Raw genomic sequence first — 18,233 nt, forward strand, 5'->3', positions numbered from 1 at the left:
AAATTTGACCCCAAAAGTTGTTGTCCAGTTTCTCCTGAGTACGCTGATACCCCATATGTGGGGGTAAATCACTGTTTGGGCACATGCCGGGGCTCGGAAGTGAAGTAGTGACGTTTTGAAATGCAGACTTTGATGGAATGCTCTGTGGGCGTCACGTTGCGTTTGCAGAGCCCCTGATGTGGCTTAACAGTAGAAACCCCCCACAAGTGACCCCATTTTGGAAACTAGACCCCCAAAGGAACTTATCTAGATGTGTGGTGAGCACTTTGAACCCCCAAGCGCTTCATAGAAGTTTATAATGCAGAGCCGTGAAAATAATAAATACGTTTTCTTTCCTCAAAAATAATTATTTAGCCCAGAATTTTTTATTTTCCCAAGGGTAACAGGAGAAATTTGACCCCAATATTTGTTGTCCAGTTTCTCCTGAGTACGGTGATACCCCATATGTGGGGGTAAACTACTGTTTGGGCACATGCCGGGGCTTGGAATTGAAGTAGTGACGTTTTGAAATGCAGACTTTGATGGAATGCTCTGCGGGCGTCACGTTGCGTTTGCAGAGCCCCTGGTGTGCCTGAACAGTAGAAACCCCCACAAGTGACCCCATTTTAGAAACTAGACCCCCCAAGGAACTTATCTAGATATGTGGTGAGCACTTTGAACCCCCAAGTGCTTCACAGACGTTTACAACGCAGAGCCGTGAAAATAAAAAATCATTTTTCTTTCCTCAAAAATTATGTTTTAGCAAGCATTTTTTTAGATTCACAAGGGTAACAGGAGAAATTGGACCCCAGTAATTGTTGCGCAGTTTGTCCTGAGTATGCTGGTACCCCATATGTGGGGGTAAACCACTGTTTGGGCACACGTCAGGGCTCGGAAGTGAGGGAGCACCATTTGACTTTTTGAATACGAGATTGGCTGGAATCAATGGTGGCGCCATGTTGCGTTTGGAGACCCCTGATGTGCCTAAACAGTGGTAACCCCTCAATTCTACCTCCAACACTAACCCCAACACACCCCTAACTCTAATCCCAACTGTAGCCATAACCCTAATCACAACCCTAACCGCAACACACCCCTAACCACAACCCTAACCCCAACACACCCCTAACCACAACACACCCCTAACCACAACCCTAATTCCAACCCTAACCCTAAGGCTATGTGCCCACGTTGCGGATTCGTGTGAGATATTTCCGCACCATTTTTGAAAAATCCACGGGTAAAAGGCACTGCGTTTTACCTGCGGATTTTCCGCGGATTTCCAGTGTTTTTTGTGCGGATTTCACCTGCGGATTCCTATTGAGGAACAGGTGTAAAACGCTGCGGAATCCGCACAAAGAATTGACATGCTGCGGAAAATACAACGCAGCGTTTCCGCGCGGTATTTTCCGCACCATGGGCACAGCGGACTTGGTTTTTCATATGTTTACATGGTACTGTAAACCTGATGGAACACTGCTGTGAATCCGCAGCGGCCAATCCGCAGCCAAATCCGCACAGTGTGCACATAGCCTAATTCTAAAGGTATGTGCACACGCTGCGGAAAACGCTGCGGATCCGCAGCAGTTTCCCATGAGTTTACAGTTCAATGTAAACCTACGGGAAACAAAAATCGCTGTACACATGCTGCGGAAAAACTGCACAGAAACGCAGCGGTTTACATTCCGCAGCATGTCACTTCTTTGTGCGGATTCCGCAGCGGTTTTACAACTGCTCCAATAGAAAATCGCAGTTGTAAAACCGCAGTGAAATGCGCAGAAAAAAACGCGGTAAATCCGCCATAAATCCGCAGCGGTTTAGCACTGCGGATTTATCAAATCCGCAGCGGAAAAATCCGCAGAGGAACAGAATACGTGTGCACATACCGAAACCCTAACCCTAGCCCTAACCCTACCCCTAACCCTCTAAGCCTACCCCTAAGCCTACCCCTAACCCTACCCCTAACCCTAGCCCTAGCCCTAACCCTAACCCTACCCCTAACCCTATTCTAACATTAGTGGAAAAAAAAAATTTCTTTATTTTTTTATTGTCCCTACCTATGGGGGTGACAAAGGGGGGGGGGGGTCATTTATTATTTTTTTTATTTTGATCACTGAGATATAATCTATCTCAGTGATCAAAATGCACTTTGGAACGAATCTGCCGGCCGGCAGATTCGGCGGGCGCACTGCGCATGCGCCCGCCATTTTGGAAGATGGCGGCGCCCAGGGAGAAGACGGACGGGACCCCGGCTGGATCGGTAAGTATGATGGGGTGGGGGGGACCACGGGGGGGGGGGGGGGGGGGGGAATCGGAGCGCGGGAGGGGTGGAACGGAGAACGGGGGGCGTGGAACGGAGCACGGGGGGGTGGAACGGAGCACCGGGGGGGGGGGGGTGGAACGGAGCACCGGGGGGGGGGGGGGGGGTGGAACGGAGCGCAGGGGGGGTGATTGGAGCACGGGGGGAGCGGACAAGAGCACGGGGGGGAGCGGAGCACTGGACGGAGGGGAGCCGGAGCAGTGTACCGGCCAGATCGGGGGGTGGGGTGGGGGCACATTAGTATTTCCAGCCATGGCCGATGATATTTCAGCATCGGCCATGGCTGGATTGTAATATTTCACCTGTTATAATAGGTGAAATATTACAAATCGCTCTGATTGGCTGTTGAAAGTGAAACTGCCAATCAGAGCGATCGTAGCCACGAGGGGGTGAAGCCACCCCCCCTGGGCTAAACTACCACTCCCCCTGTCCCTGCAGATCGGGTGAAATTGGAGTTAACCCTTTCACCCGGCCTGCAGGGACGCGATCTTTCCATGACGCCACATAGGCGTCATGGGTCGGAATGGCACCAACTTTCATGACGCCTACGTGGCGTCATGGGTCGGGAAGGGGTTAACCCGCCTCGGTTGGATAATCAACGAACAAAAGCCCACCTTGATTCTGAGCCAGCGTCTAGCATTCCTGGGCATGGAATTTGACACCATTCAAGCTCAGGTCTTCCTCCCAAGGAATAAATTCCTCTCTCTTCGGAGGGGCATCAAAGCCCTAAAGCGTCCTACCCCTCTACCTCTATGGCTCGGCATGAGGGTTCTGGGCAAGATGGTCGCTTCCATGGAAGCGGTCCCTTATGCTCAGTTCCACTCTCGCCCTCTCCAGCTGGCCCTTCTGTCAGTTTGGGACAGGAATTTACTCTTAGACCGCCCAGTTTGCCTCCCTCTCGATGTGAGTTTCTCACTTGGTGGACGCTATCCACTTCCATTCTGTGCGGGAGATCATTTCTCCCCCTTCACTGGCAGGTCATCATCACCGATGCCAGTCTCCAGGGGTGGGGTGCGGTCTTTCTCCACCTCACAGCCCACGGGCGCTGGACTGCTCAAGAGGCACGCCTCCCGATCAATCTCTTGGAAATCAGGGCTATTTTTCTAGCCCTCCAACGCTGGCAACCAGTCCTCTCGGGAAAACCAGTCCGCACTCAGTCGGACAACGCCACAGCTGTGGCTTACATAAACAATCAGGGAGGGACTCGCAACAAGCAAGTCATACAGAGGTGGCAAAAAATTCTGCGGTGGGCAGGGAACCACGTTCCCTTCATATCAGCTGTCCACATCCCAGGGTGGACAATTTGAAAGCCGACTTTCTCAGCCGTCGGGCTCATGTCAGGCGAATGGGGTCTTCTCCCCGCTGTCTTCAACCAGATTTGCCAAAGGTGGGGCGTGCCGGACGTCGACCTAATGGCTCCTGAGCTAACCACAAGGTTCCCCAGTACTTATCCAGATCCCGGTATCCGAGGGCCGTCAGCTGTGACGCTCTTGTGATCTCATGGGCCCAGTTTCAGATGCCTTACCTGTTCCCGCCTCTTCCCTTACTTCCAAGGGTCGTAAAGAAGATAAAGTCAGAGGGGGTTCCCATTCTCTTAGTAGCTCCAGATTGGCCCCGCAGGGCCTGGTACGCGGAGGTAGTGATCATGTTATTGAACGTACCTTGGAGGCTCACAGACCGTCCAGATCTTCTATCGCAGGGTTTCCTCTTCCACCCGAGTTCTCAGTCTCTGAATTTAATGGTATGGCCGTTGAGGCCACGATCCTGAAGGATGCAGGTTTTTCTCAACGTGTCATACAAACCATTATAAGAGCACGTTAAAGGGTCAGGTTTCAAAGAGACATTGCTTCTCTCCCCCAGGTGAGAACCTTCCTTCAGGGGGTTGCTCATGTTGCACCTCCTTACCATCCTCCAGTCGCTCCTTGGGACCTCAACCTTGTGCTCGGCGCCCTCCGGTGTACGCCTTTTGAACAGATTCGGGACATCTCTTTTTCGCTTCTTTTCTGGAAAGTAGCTTTTTTGGTTGCCATCACCTCGATCATGAGAGTTACCGAGTTGGCGGCGTTGTCCTGTCATTCTCCCTTTCTGGTCCTTCATCAGGACAAAGTTGTCCTTCGGCCTGTCCCTTCTTTTCTGCCAAAGGTGCTTTCGGCTTTTCACATCAATGAAGACATCATCCTTCCTTCTTTGTGCCCTTCCCCAGATCATCATTTGGAGAAATCTCTCCACAATTTGCATGTGGTCAGGGCTATCCGAGTTTACCTTGCCAGAACTGCTCCTTTTCGTCAGTCCGACCCTCTGTTTGTCGTCTCGGAAGGTCGTCAGAAGGGGCTCCCCGCCTCTAAGTCCACAATTGCTCGATGGATCCGTTCAGCGGTCCTGGAGGCATACCGTGTTCAAGACAAACAGCCTCCCCTGTGGGCTGTGGGAGCATCTTGGGCAGTTAGTTACCAAGCTACGGCCTCGCAGGTTTGCAAGGCCGCAACTTGGTCGTCCATCCACACCTTTGTGTAATTCCACAAGGTGCACACTCAGGCTTCTGCGGATGCAGGCCTGGATAGGAAGATACTGCAGGCAGCGGTTTCGCATCGGCCGACCTAGTTCTCTATTATTATCCCGCCCTGGGGACTGCTTTTGGACGTTCCATGGTTACTTGTTTTCCCCTAATGAAGCGAGAAAGAGGGATTTTTGGTTCTTACCGTAAAATTTCTTTCTTGGAGCCTTCATTGGAGGACACCGCATCCTCCCTTTATGTTGTACCGTATTGGCCAACGTGCCGTTATTGTGGGTTGGTACATACGTTAAGTTGTTTATACTTGTTCCTACTACTGCTTTTGCAAAAAACTGAGTTGCCTGGTGCCTGTCGGAGGATGTATACTGCCGGGGAGGAGTTATTTTTCTTTATTTGCATAGTGTCAGCCTCCTAGCGACAGCAGCATACACCCATGGTTACCTGTGTCCCCCAATGAAGGCTCCTAGAAAGAGATTTTACAGTAAGAACCAAAAATCCCTCTTTTTGAATTTACCAAATGGCTGCAATGAAACAAAGAGTGAAAAATTTAAAGGGATTCGAATACTTTCCGTACCAACTGTAGGGAATAGGATTTTAAAGGGAAGCTGCCATAAGGTGAACCATAGGCAACATGAATCAGACACTGGTTACATAATTGCAGCCAGCTATGTTTTAACTTGATAAATTGGGGCCATAGTCTCCAACCTTTTAGACACAGCAGTTTCACTAAAGGGGTTATCTGGGGCTATCTTTTTATTTTTTTTACAATAGGTTACCGGCCTGTTCTGCCATCGCCTTTCTTTGCCAGCTTACAGAGATTCTGCAGCTTCCAGTGACGTAACGTTCACAAAGCAGTTGCTTCTCTTCCGCTGTTTTGTGAATGGGGCCTGACTGCCGATGTTATGCTTATTGACAGGCAGCGGGGATCCAGCTGTCAATCGGTATGACGTTGAACAGAGCAGTCCGGAAGAGGATCAGCTAGTTTCTTGACGTGAATCAGAAGAATCGCCAGCAGGAACGCTCCGTGAGTGCTCTGAGTCGGCGCTGGCTAGAACAGGCAGGTAAGTTAGCAAGTATCTGCATGTTAGATCTTGGGCCCATAGTAGAAATATAAACTGGTCCTGGATAACCCATTTACAAAGGCTCTCACCTCTTAATGAATCTTGAGTATCTGACAAAGTGATGTGCACATCTCCACGAATCTTAACTTCAGTCTGATGTAAGGCATGTCGCAGCATCATGAATCAGACGAGCTGTGGAACTCTGTCCCCAAGCCGCTCAATTTGGGGAAAATGGGCAAAACTGGAGTTAAAAAAAACCCAAACATCTCAAAATGTGGATTTTTTTTTTTTTTACACCAGTTTTCTGGCTAAAACTCCATGATGAATCGTGGCCTGTAGGTCTCCGCTGACTAGTACAATACAGTCCCTGGACGATTTATCTCTGTCCCACTCCATTTGTCTCTTAGGCTATGTGCACACGTATATTGATCCACTGCGGATTTGATAAATCTGCAGGACAAAAACGCTGCGTTTTTGCTGCAGATTTACCGCTGTTTTTCTGCGGATTTCACTGCGGTTTTACAACTGCGGTTTTATATAGGAGCAGCTCTAAAACCGCTGCGGAATCCGCAGAAAGTGACATGTTGCGGAATGTAAGCCGCTGCTTTTCCGCGCGTTTTTTTCCACAGCATGTGCACAGCGTTTTTTGTTTCCCATAGGTTTACATTGTAATGTAAACTCATGGGAAACTGCTGCGGACTGTATCCGCAGCATTTTCCGCATCGTGTGCACATACCCTTACTGTGTGTGCGTAGGATAAAATTAATAGCACTCCTAGCCTTCCTATAAAAAAAATTGGCTGTATGCAATCTGGTAGACCATAGTCCCGGACTTTTATTATTTTTGCGCATGGGGCTAAGAACTAATAGGCTGTCCATTTATAACAACCTGCTTGTTCTTCCCAGTGTCGATCTCTGCTGGCTCAGAGCAGCCATGGACAGCTGCTGCCAGCAATTCTGCAGCCTTCGCTGACATCACGTTTATGGAGCAGCGTCTTCTCTTTCGCTCTGCTGATGTCATGCTGACTGTCAGCTGGCTGCCTAACTGTGGGGAGCCGGTTGTCAATGAGCATAACATCTGCAGAGATACCCCGTCGAAAGAGACAATTCCCCATGCAGAATAGGCAGGTAGTTAGCAACTATCTGCCTGTTCATTCTTAGCCCCATAGCAAAGATAAAGGTACTGTCACACTAGACGATATCGCTAGCGATCCGTGACGTTGCAGCGTCCTCGCTAGCGATATCGTCCAGTGTGACAGGCAGCAGCGATCAGGCCCCTGCTGTGATGTCGCTGGTCGGGGAAGAAAGTCCAGAACTTTATTTCGTCGCTGGACTCCCCGTAGACATCGCTGAATCGGCGTGTGTGACACCGATTCAGCGATGTCTTTGCTGGTAACCAGGGTAAACATCGGGTAACTAAGCGCAGGGCCGCGCTTAGTAACCCGATGTTTACCCTGGTTACCATCCTAAAAGTAAAAAAAACAAACAGTACATACTTACCTACAGCCGTCTGTCCTCCAGCGCTGTGCTCTGCTCTCCTCCTGCTCTGGCTGTGAGCGTCGGTCAGCCGGAAAGCAGAGCGGTGACGTCACCGCTCTGCTTTCTGGCTGCCCGGCGCTCACAGCCAGACCAGAGAAGCAGAGCACCGAGGACAGACAGCGGTAGGTAAGTATGTAGCGTTTGTTTTTTTACTTTTTAGGATGGTAACCAGGGTAAACATCGGGTTACTAAGCGCGGCCCTGCGCTTAGTTACCCGATGTTTACCCTGGTTACCGGGGACCTCGGGATCGTTGGTCGCTGGAGAGCTGTCTGTGTGACAGCTCTCCAGCGACCAAACAGCGACGCTGCAGCGATCCGGATCGTTGTCGGTATCGCTGCAGCGTCGCTATGTGTGACGGTACCTTAAGTCTTGGATAACCCCTTTAACGAAGACCGCACTGAAATGTAACCAAAATATTGCAATGGATGTATTAATTGGATTGTTGCTTCATTCTTCACCTATACACACAGGAAGATGAAGAGATTTGGAGAAAAAGGCATGTGATCGATTAATGCCTTTTTTGCCTTCTTTTTGGTGTTTATCATTTTCACCTTATTCTATTAATTAGCATCTTTTTGTTAAGTCTATTTTATGTGCTTGCTTTGCGTGTTTTCATGTTTGTGATTGACAGCAGGGATTGAAGATAGTTTTAGATGATTCATCAACTGCAACTTTAAAAAAAAAAAAAAAAACTTGAACAAATATTTTTTTCAAGCTCCCCCCAGAGTGATTTTATGCATGCCTGATTGCACCTTCTCATCCACCACCCACAAGCGTTCCAACATTTTTGCAGGACACACAAAATTTGGACAGAGCTGGGGTGGGACGGGGGCATGATGCCACAGTTCATCTAATTCATGACCAGTCTGGAGTGAGAGTTCTGGGATGGCTAGCATCACTCGTCAGACACTCCAGATTCATGAAGAGGCACGCACTTCTTTATGAACCAGGAGCATCAGACTCCACCATTCCCACTTGTCAAGACTGTTGATTCATGAACACCAGTGATTTTCTCGAGCCTTGTCTTGTTACCAAACCACACCATTGTATGGATAACTGAATCTTATGTGAAGCCTTGTAGATGGCGCACGCTGCTGGTTACAGATGCACCAATTCTTCCACTCAAACTGCAGACACCAAACACGTTGCACAAAGTTGTATGAAACCCGATTATTCAAATTTATTAACATTGAGATTTTTTTTCTTTTCTTCGGTAAAGATGCTGTTATTAGTAGGCTGAGTTTTATGTTGTATTTTTTTTTAATATAGCTTTTTTTCTCATTTTTATTAACAAATAGAAAACATACTGTATACAACGGAGCAAACTCCTAACAGCACTAATGTATACACAAGGTAAAAATGATTTCCTTATCCAACATTAGAGAGACAACGGTCACATCGGTTCCCAGCCAAATACATTGTGTAATACAATTTTAAGGGTTCTCCACCACCTTTATTTCTTTCATCAGCCCTCAGTTATAACTTGTAGTAATACAGAGTACCATTCATAAGTACACTTTTTTTTTTTCTTTTACTTTTTTTCTGGGACATGTTTAGTAGAAGTTCTGAAATGCTGCACATTATAACAAAAATGTTATCATGTTCTAGCCAGAAGCTAATCGTTATGTGGCACCCTTCTGAAATTCACCTAAAAACTAATATAACTCAGTAAAAGAAAATATATCCTTCAGGTCATCCTACATCTTTGAACAAATATATACTGTTTTATTCAGCAACCTCTGGTACCACCACACCTCTTCTACCCCTCTCTCGCACCAGGCGAGCTGTGCCAAATGGATGCTGGCTCAAAAAAAAAAAAAAAAGTTGAGTATATAATGTAAAAATCTAAAGAACTGGGCAATGTTGATTTAACTTGGTCCCTCATTGTCCAACCCTTGTGCTAAAGTCAGTGATTATGCGCTGTAGATTTTCATCGGCTCCTGTGCAATTACACGTCAGATGAGATGAGAAACATCAAGAACACCGGTCCACAAACCAGTCACCCTAGGTAATTTCTTCATTTGGGATAATCTGCTTAATTCTTCAGTGTATCCATGGGCTTGTCAGCTTTTCTGTGAGTGCTCGGTCATCTCCCAGGCCGCTGTAGTCATAATTAGAATGTGCTTATTGAGTCATCAAGGACCTATCCCCTCTTCTCCGGGAGCTCGGCACACAGCACTGAAGTTCCTGCAGTCGGAATGACATTTTCTTTAAAGGAATCATTTCCCTTAGCGCTATCATTATTTTAAAGAATAAAAAAATTATAATAATAAAATGAACTGAAAAAAATGGCTTCCCTACAGGAACACCAGACTTAAAATAAGAAAAGTACTCTAAAAAAAAAGTGATTAAAAATAATAGAAAAACAAATTATTTATTTTCCTGTGTGCCATAGATGGGACCAGAGAAGCAAGACCTGTATGGAAGGGAACAAGGAATGAATTGTGCTGAAATCCCAAGCAAGTCTTGCAAAAGCTTTGCATTATCTCATGATGAGGTGGGAACAGCGTCTGGAGAAGGAGGGCTCGACACAGGGTGACGAGTCCAATGCCATAGTCCCTGGACGCAGATTACTCCCAGCTCGGCCAGTGGGTAAGCGGTAGTTATGTTGCATAGTGGTCAAAGCTGCCTAGGTACTCCAATGCGGCTCTGTAACACAGCTGATACTGGTCCTGTGGAGAAAGAGAGAAGATTCAGAAAAGATTCACACAGGCATATGGCAGCATTTTCTGGACCATACTTCAGCTGCAAGAACCAGCAGGTTTTCTGATCTGAACGAACAGCATCATATATGTCCATGGCGGTATTTATATGGGTCACAAGACACGCAATCGGGTCAAGAATTTCAGCCATAATACAAATGAAAAAAATATGTCTAATACAAATACCCATCATCTCACTGACTCCATCAATTCTCTGCACAATCGCATATGGGCTGGCTTTGTTACACATTTGACACAATCTTTATCTGTGTCCTATTATACGTCATTTAGGAAGATTTCCTATTTGTTTTTATTTTAATCGTGAGTAAAATGATCTTCAATGACTATAAAAGAGTGGACAGCAGGACCCAAACTAGGTACAATCCAATAGCCTCACTTATGTAGGTTAAAACTGGGAGATATTTATTGGTCCAGAATAAAGATGAAACTCTAAAAACACAGTCATTAGTAGGAGCAGTTCCTCACCTCTGTCTGTACCATAGCCGGTCGTTGTGTTCTTAGAGTCTTCACAGTCTGGAACATATCCACCACTCCTTCGTACCTCATCCGCTCCAGGACAATGCTGAGTGTGATGAAGACTCCAGTTCGGCCCACGCCGGCACTGTCATAGACACTGCATGTTAATACTCCCTTTAGGATAACACCATCTAATTATAACTTTCTGATTTTGCTGTGGATTTACTGTAGATTTAATTTATCTAATTTGAAGTTGGTAACATCTGTACTGCAAATCCACTGAGGGTATGTGCACACAATCCGGAACTGGCAGCTCTTTGGACGCAGCTTATGTTTGCTGTGTCCAAAGCCCTGCCATCTATTGAACGCAGGTGAATCCGCAGGTGGTCACTGAACCGTGATTCACCGCGTCCAATACACCGTACGGGTGAAATTTCTTTTGCGGAGAGAAACTGACATGCAGCGGTCTGGAGAGACGTGCCGCATGTCAGTTTCCACGGGTGAGCTGTGGTAGTCTGTGGACGCATAGTGGGCATGGGATTTTAAGAAATCCCATCCCCTATGTTGTAACATATGGATGCTGTGGGATGGCCAACCCGCAGCGTTTACTGATCGTCTGCACATACCCTGAAAGACTTGCAATATCAGCAATGACCTGCAGTTTAACTGACCTTGTGCATATTACCCAAGACTACACTCAAAAGGGTTATATTTTCAGCAGAAAAAACCTACCACACATTTTCAGGTGGATCCACTGCAAAATGCAGAGTTGAAGTTGTGTTGCCATACATTTTATAATCTGCATTGCAATGTATGAAACCCTCAGTGAAAATCTGCAGCGTAAATTACAATATGTCAGTTACCACATGGATTCAATGCAGATTTTTATCTACAGACTGTGAATGTCATTTAATAAAATCTCATCCATAATTCTGCCACCGTACTACACTGTGGAATTTCCGGCCAGTAAAGCCACAGCATATCCACTATATATGAGGACACCCTAACTATTAGGACTAGTGATGAGCGAGTATACTCGTTGCTCGGGTTTGCCCTGAGCATGCTCGGGTGACATCCGAGTATTTTTGACTGCTCGGAGATTTAGTTTTCATCGTGGCAGCTGAATGATTTACAGCTACTAGCCAGGCTGAGTACATGTGGTGGTGGTGGTGCGCTTCTTGTATGAAAATATAATGTACCTGAAATCCAGAATATATGTACCTGCAGTGAACAGTTATCGGTCCATCCTGTCCAAACTGCTCCTTGGTCTTGTGTACTTGTCCAATAAAGTCGATGAAGCCTTCTCCTGTTTTTGGCACTCCTTGCTCGGGCCAGTCTGTGAACTGAAACTGTCTGATTGTCCGAGACTGTCCATCCTAAAGTCAGAGAACAGTAAGGAAATAAGTTTTATTTTTTAAATACTAATTTGGGAGTTACCCTTTTTTCTGTTAATAATTATGAGCCTCACCCTTGCATCTGTCACTTTGAACTCGCGCAGGATGTACTGAGGCATGTTATATTCAGCCATGGGGTCCACCACGAAATACTGGTACCGCGCAGAGCGTTCTGCAGGCCAGTACTGATGACACTTCTCCTGCAGAGCGTAATATATATGTATGCAGTCATGTGGAATTTTAAGGCTTAGTCAATATCCCCACAAATAGCAAGACAATCATAAAAATGTACAGATGAGAACAAACAAGTGACGAGAGACTGAAATCAGGCAACATTTACCTAAGTAATGTTTCAGGAAAAGCGGCAAAGTCCTAAGGCCAATTCAGATCCTCCTTATTTCATATTAACGTTAACCTCATTTCAGTTCCCCTTGGATCTATCAAAGCTGTTTCTTACCCGGCCCATCTCACGCAGCTTCGTCAGCATCACCACAATAGTAGAATTATGCTCCCACAGCATGCGCCAGAAATCCTCAGTGGTCTCTGCCAGGGGTCCCTGAGTAGCAATGTACCCTTTCTGTTGCCTGCAAAACATTGTGCAGAAATAACAGATGAGGCTGAGAGTCGGCGTATGTCCACCAGACCCGACAGCTGTGGCCATTATGCGGAGATCAAGGACATTTCTGTTTTATGAGCAGTGAATGAGCTGCATCTATTTAAGTTAAACACACATACATATATAAATAGATATATTACCTGTAGCCGTCAATGAAGCTGGCGTTAATGTAGTCTGACCCCTCAACTCCACGTATTGGCTGAAGACAGACACGACTCATCTCGTATGGCATTATATTCACCAGCCGATTCTTAAACTTGTTGCATGGTAGGTTGGCACTGATAAATCGGGAGGTGTGAGCCTTCGAGTTAGCCAAAAGCTTAAAAAAAATAATATTATTTAACCAACTGAACAGTATTTGAATAGTTAGCAAACCATTAGAAAAAAGGGGAGGGATACAGCAAAATTGTTATACATGCCAACTTATAGGAAAACTTTACAGAACTATTATTGCCCCCTGCTGTGTTGCTACATGGGACAGAAGATAATGGCCGTGTCGCCTGTGAGGTTTCATCTGACATCAGAGCTAATCTGAATTCACAAATCTGTTATTATTTGGTCGATGCTGGGGCCACATTTCCCAGCCTGACCTCTGGTTTCCTGACCCGAACCAATAGCTTCATAGACATTTGTGAGGCTGATAATTCGGGTCAGGAGATCCACGATCAGGTCAGGAATTGCAGCCTGAACACGAGCTGTATAAAGTGGACCTGTGAACGCAGCCATAGGCCTGATACCAGAGTACAATCTCACACCTTCTCCATAACCTCTACTCTTGCTGAAAATAACCAGATAAAAAAAAAATGAATATAAATGCTCTGCTTCTTTTAGTTTTCAATGTCAGTCACTGTTTCTGTAGAGGTAATTGCCTACCTTGAACTCTAGCTCCATGGAGGTGACACTCTCTCCTGGAGGGACCTGAGACAGTTTCTGGATATGTGCATAAAGGCTCCGTGCCGGCACTTCTGTGTTACCGCACATCACTGCTTCTAATAAAGCCTCGTGGATGAAGATGTACTGGTCCTCCGTCTGCACCATGTAATTACGTTGAGAGCGCATGCAAGTCACATGACCGTAGATGTCTACTGTCTTCTCCAGCTTTACTCTCTCTAGCATGGCATCAATGACTATAAAACATCCCGTTCTGCCCACACCAGCGCTGCCAAGAGGAGAGAGACGATCAGTCTGTAGGCACACGCCACCAACAGTGAAGATGTAAAGGGAACCTGGCAGCTTATTCATGCTGCCTGAACCATGAGTAGTAGGATTCAGTCTGGTTCCGTCATGTCAGTTAAGAATCTTTTATTACTTTGGCATTTCAGAGACAAGATTCATTTAAGAGCCAACAGGGGACCATGCGGCTTTGATGACTAGTCCAAGAGGCTAGTCCCCAGCGGCTCCTCACCACCAGAACTCCCCGTGAGTGATAGGTGTCTCTTCATGTGTGTATAGGGAGTGGGCTGAAGTTGCCAGGGACCAGCCTCTAGGACTAATCACCTTAAAAAACAGATTTAGAGGACCGTGTGGCTATCAAACACCGCAGCACTCCAGAGTGAAACATACTATGTTAAATTGACCGAGCCAATGTCTTGTTCAAACATTAGGAATGACATGTCAGGTTTACATTAATGACAGTTATATATTATCTACAATCCTGACACCACACGAAAAAGAGGAAACGGACAGTCATTCTATAGAGACATATATTTTTGTATTATGGTGTTTGGTAATTTTGCGCTCCCTATGAAACCACAAACCATTCTCCACTTCTAAACTGTGCAGGAATAAGGTAAGATAGAAATGAAGTTTTGAAATGAACGGATGGCGGTAAGCGCAGCAAGTGTGTGTGACATTATTGTTATTTAGCTTTATATATCTAATGTTGTTTGTTAGGGTTCTGTAGTGAAACGTAGATAGATTTAGATGGTTTTCTGGTTCATGTCGGGATCCTCTTCAGTAGTCAAGAGCTCCATTTGCTGAATGAAGTAAACATGGATGTATTTCCACATTTCCTGCATCTCTATTAATGGGGCCGTGTACGGCTGCGGACACTCAAAGTAACTGGAGCTCTTTTCTCTTACCCCATGACGGCACTAACGAGAGAGAGGGATCCGCCCTCAGGGACAGGAAACCCACAGGTTAAAAAGGCGGGACCTCTCCTCCACCTCAGTTCGGTTTCCTGTCCCCGACGGGGATCCCACAGCTCACCATTCAGGAGTCCAGGGACCATCGGGCCGAGTTCAGGCAGCGGGGGGCCCTGCCACGGTCTCAGGTGGATTCCTCCCTGAAGGCGCGTTCCGGGGTCGGCGGGCCTCGTGGATATGCGCGGAGGGGAGGCAGTGAAGAGGACCGAGCCTGCCTCTTCTCTTTTCAATGGAGTGGTCGGTAATAGGTAGCGGCGGCTACCTGGAGGTTTCCTCCGCCGGTCCATGAGGCGCACAGGGGGTGGTGACGCCGGTCACCGACAAGCGGCAGGACGCAGGGTGCAGCGGCGGCTGCAGAAGCTCCGTCCCTCCTGTGAGCCGGCAAGTAGTGAGCGCTGCGCGCGAGGTCACTTCCGGGGTCGGCGCAAGGTACCTCCGGGTAAACCGGAAGTTACCTGGCGCCGCTCTGTCAGCATAAAACCGGAAAAAAAGGGGCATACCGCTGCTCAGTAATTACCACCATGAGTGGAATAGAGCAGTCGGTGGAAGAAATTTCACAGGCCCCTGTGACAAAGAATCCGAAGGAGCGCCATTCGTCACGGAAACCTACGCAGCGCAGCAGCTCAGGATCCCAGCGCAGCAGAGGCTCTGGTGGATCCAGGAGGGAGACGGTGGTTCAAGTGGAGGAGGCATCCTCAAAGCCACAACCGGTATCTTCCTCACATTAGGAGGGTAAGTGACCTCCGTGAAAGTGTATATTCTAATAGGGGTTTATTGTTTCCTAGGGAAAGAAATGCCAAGGGAAAAGTAAACATAAAGTGTGCCCACTTTGTTCAGCAGATTTGCCAGATTCGTGGGTTAAAAAACTCTGTGCGTCATGTATTAGGAACACCATTAATGAGGAGACGCCGAGTTTCACATCTGAATTAAAAGACTTAATTAAAACCCAGGTGGCAGACGCACTAAAAAGCGTAAAAAACCGTAAAAGAAAACGTAAAGAAAAAACTCCAGATTACAGCTCCAGCGAGGGAGATAGCACGAGTGAGGATTCAGATAGCTCTACAGCTTCAGCATCCTCCTCCGCATCTTCAGAAAGCGGCCGCAGCTGTTTCCCAATAGATGAAACGGATGCACTGGTAAAAATGGTTAGGGCGACAATGGGCCTGGCGGACACTCGTTCCAAAAAATCCGTACAAGATCTAATGTTTAGTGGCCTGGAACAAAAGAAGTACAGAGTATTCCCATTAAACGAAAAAATACAAACCCTAATAAAAAAGGAGTGGAAAAGACCAGACAAAAAAGTACTGTTGACACCCAAAAGGAAATACCCATTTGACGACCCAGCCTGCGCATCATGGGGAAAGGCGCCAAAATTAGACGTCGCCATTGTGAAAGCCTCCAAAAAATCCGCTCTGCCTTTTGAGGACATGGGAACCCTCAAGGATCCTATGGATAAAAAGGCCGATGTCTTTCTAAAGGGGTCCTGGGAGGCCGCGAGCGGGGGGCTAAAACCCGGTATAGCTGCTACTTGTACAGCGAGAGCTCTGATGGTCTGGCTAGATCATTTAGAGACTCAATTAAAAAATAAAACCCCGAGAGAGTCTATACTGGACTCAGTGTCAGCAATGAGAGGTGCCGCTGCGTATCTAGCAGATGCCTCAATAGACTCAGTTAGGCTGACGGCAAGATCAGCTTCTTTCTCAAATGCGGCTAGGAGAGCATTATGGCTGAAGTGCTGGCCGGGGGATCTGCAAACTAAAGCCAAGCTGTGTTCCATACCGTGTGAAGGGGAATATTGGTTCGGTCCCACCCTAGACGATGTCCTCGAAAAAGCGGTGGATAAAAAGAAAGCCTTTCCAGGATTCCCAAATCAGTCTTACAGGCGGCCCTTTCGAGGGAGAAGGTTCTCACAAAGACGCCCCCCAAAAAACCAAAAGGAGGGGTGGGAAGACAGAAAATTCAAAAAAGGAGGGTTTATGTTTAACAAACCGGAGAATAAAAAACAGCCACAATGAGGGTGCGCCCCAGGTAGGAGGGAGACTGACTCACTTTCTTCAAACCTGGGAAAAAATTTCTGGAAGTGCCTGGACTTTAAACATCATAAAGACGGGCCTAAAACCAGCCTTTCACACAATGCCACACAGTCAGTTTGTGGTTACACCACAAAGAAAGTCGGAGATCGAGCAACTGAGTATCCAGAGGGAAGTTCTCAGTCTTCTGGAAAAGAAAGTCTTACAGGAAGTTCCACAACAGGAAGAGACGAGGGGATTTTATTCTCCACTTTTTCTTCGAACGAAGCCGGACGGAACTTTCAGGGTGATAATAAATTTGAAACAACTAAACAAATACCTGGTGATAGAGAAATTCAAAATGGAAACAATAAAATCATGTGTCAGATCCCTTATCCCGTCTTGTTTCATGACTGTAATAGACCTAAAAGACGCGTATTATCATGTGCCAATACATCCGGAGTTCCGAAAGTACCTCAGAGTAGCAGTGATGATACAAGGGAGATTAAAACATTACCAATACAGAGCTCTTCCGTTTGGTCTAGCCATTGCCCCAAGGGTATTTACAAAATTAATGGCGGAAGTAATGGCCCATATAAGGGAACAAAACATATTGATTGTGCCTTATCTGGACGACCTACTAGTGATGGGCAGTTCCTCACTTCATTGCAGCCAGCAACTAGACAGAGTGATGGTAGCCCTGTCAAATCTAGGATGGTTTCTGAACCTGGAAAAGTCCAGGCTTATCCCGTCTCAAGTGCAGCTGTACTTAGGGATAGTAATAGACTCGACAAAGCAAGAGTGTCGTCTACCAGAAGAGAAAGTATCCAATATGATACATCTAGTGAATCAGTTGAGTGTTTCTCCTCTGATCACTCTAAGGAAAGCCATGTCCATACTGGGATCAATGACATCTTGTATCCCAGCGGTCCAGTGGGCTCAGAGCCACTCGAGAGATCTCCAGTGGGAAATACTAGAAGCAGTATCCCACGCAGGAGGAAATTTAGAGACGCAATTAAAAATATCCTCTCGGACAAAAACTTCCTTAAGCTGGTGGACAAATCCATCCAACCTCAGGAGAGGGGTTCCATGGGTATGGCCGGTCTCGATAATCCTGACCACAGACGCAAGTCCTTGGGGGTGGGGGGCCCACCTAAACAGGCAAATTGCCCAAGGTCCTTGGTCAGGGGAAGAAAAAGACCTTACTTCGAACATGAAAGAGCTTTTAGCAGTTCAGTACGCCATCAATCATTTTTTAACATCCCTCCGTTCCCACCACGTGAGAGTACTGACGGACAACAGGGTGGTAGTAGCATATTTAAATCATCAGGGAGGGACGAGGTCTCAATCCGTAATGAAAGTGACAAATTTCATCATGTCGCAAGCAGAAGCCAACTTGTCCTCCCTGACAGCCCTTCACATAAAAGGGTCAGAAAATCAAACTGCAGATTTTCTAAGCAGGACCCAATTAAAACAGGGG

At 46.8% G+C, this 18,233-nt stretch overlaps 1 protein-coding gene across 14 annotated transcripts in view; it reads right to left on the reverse strand.

The window, feature by feature from the left end:
* Positions 1-8,566: 8,566 nt before the first annotated feature.
* The window catches only part of PTPRF (protein tyrosine phosphatase receptor type F), a 1,072,658-nt gene continuing 1,062,991 nt past the window's right edge, over positions 8,567-18,233 (reverse strand). For all 14 annotated transcript variants that reach the window (XM_069738054.1, XM_069738062.1, XM_069738067.1 and 11 more), the window contains 7 exons: positions 13,474-13,759; positions 12,741-12,919; positions 12,442-12,568; positions 12,059-12,184; positions 11,812-11,966; positions 10,600-10,735; positions 8,567-10,083 (listed from right to left, as the gene is read on the reverse strand). In XM_069738054.1, the coding sequence (XP_069594155.1) occupies positions 10,015-10,083; positions 10,600-10,735; positions 11,812-11,966; positions 12,059-12,184; positions 12,442-12,568; positions 12,741-12,919; positions 13,474-13,759 (1,078 nt within the window). In that variant the 3' untranslated portion in view covers positions 8,567-10,014. The remainder of the gene's footprint in view (positions 10,084-10,599; positions 10,736-11,811; positions 11,967-12,058; positions 12,185-12,441; positions 12,569-12,740; positions 12,920-13,473; positions 13,760-18,233) is intronic.

The sequence above is a fragment of the Ranitomeya imitator genome, chromosome 8, assembly GCF_032444005.1.
Source record: "Ranitomeya imitator isolate aRanImi1 chromosome 8, aRanImi1.pri, whole genome shotgun sequence".
Classification (NCBI taxonomy): Eukaryota; Metazoa; Chordata; class Amphibia; order Anura; family Dendrobatidae; genus Ranitomeya; species Ranitomeya imitator.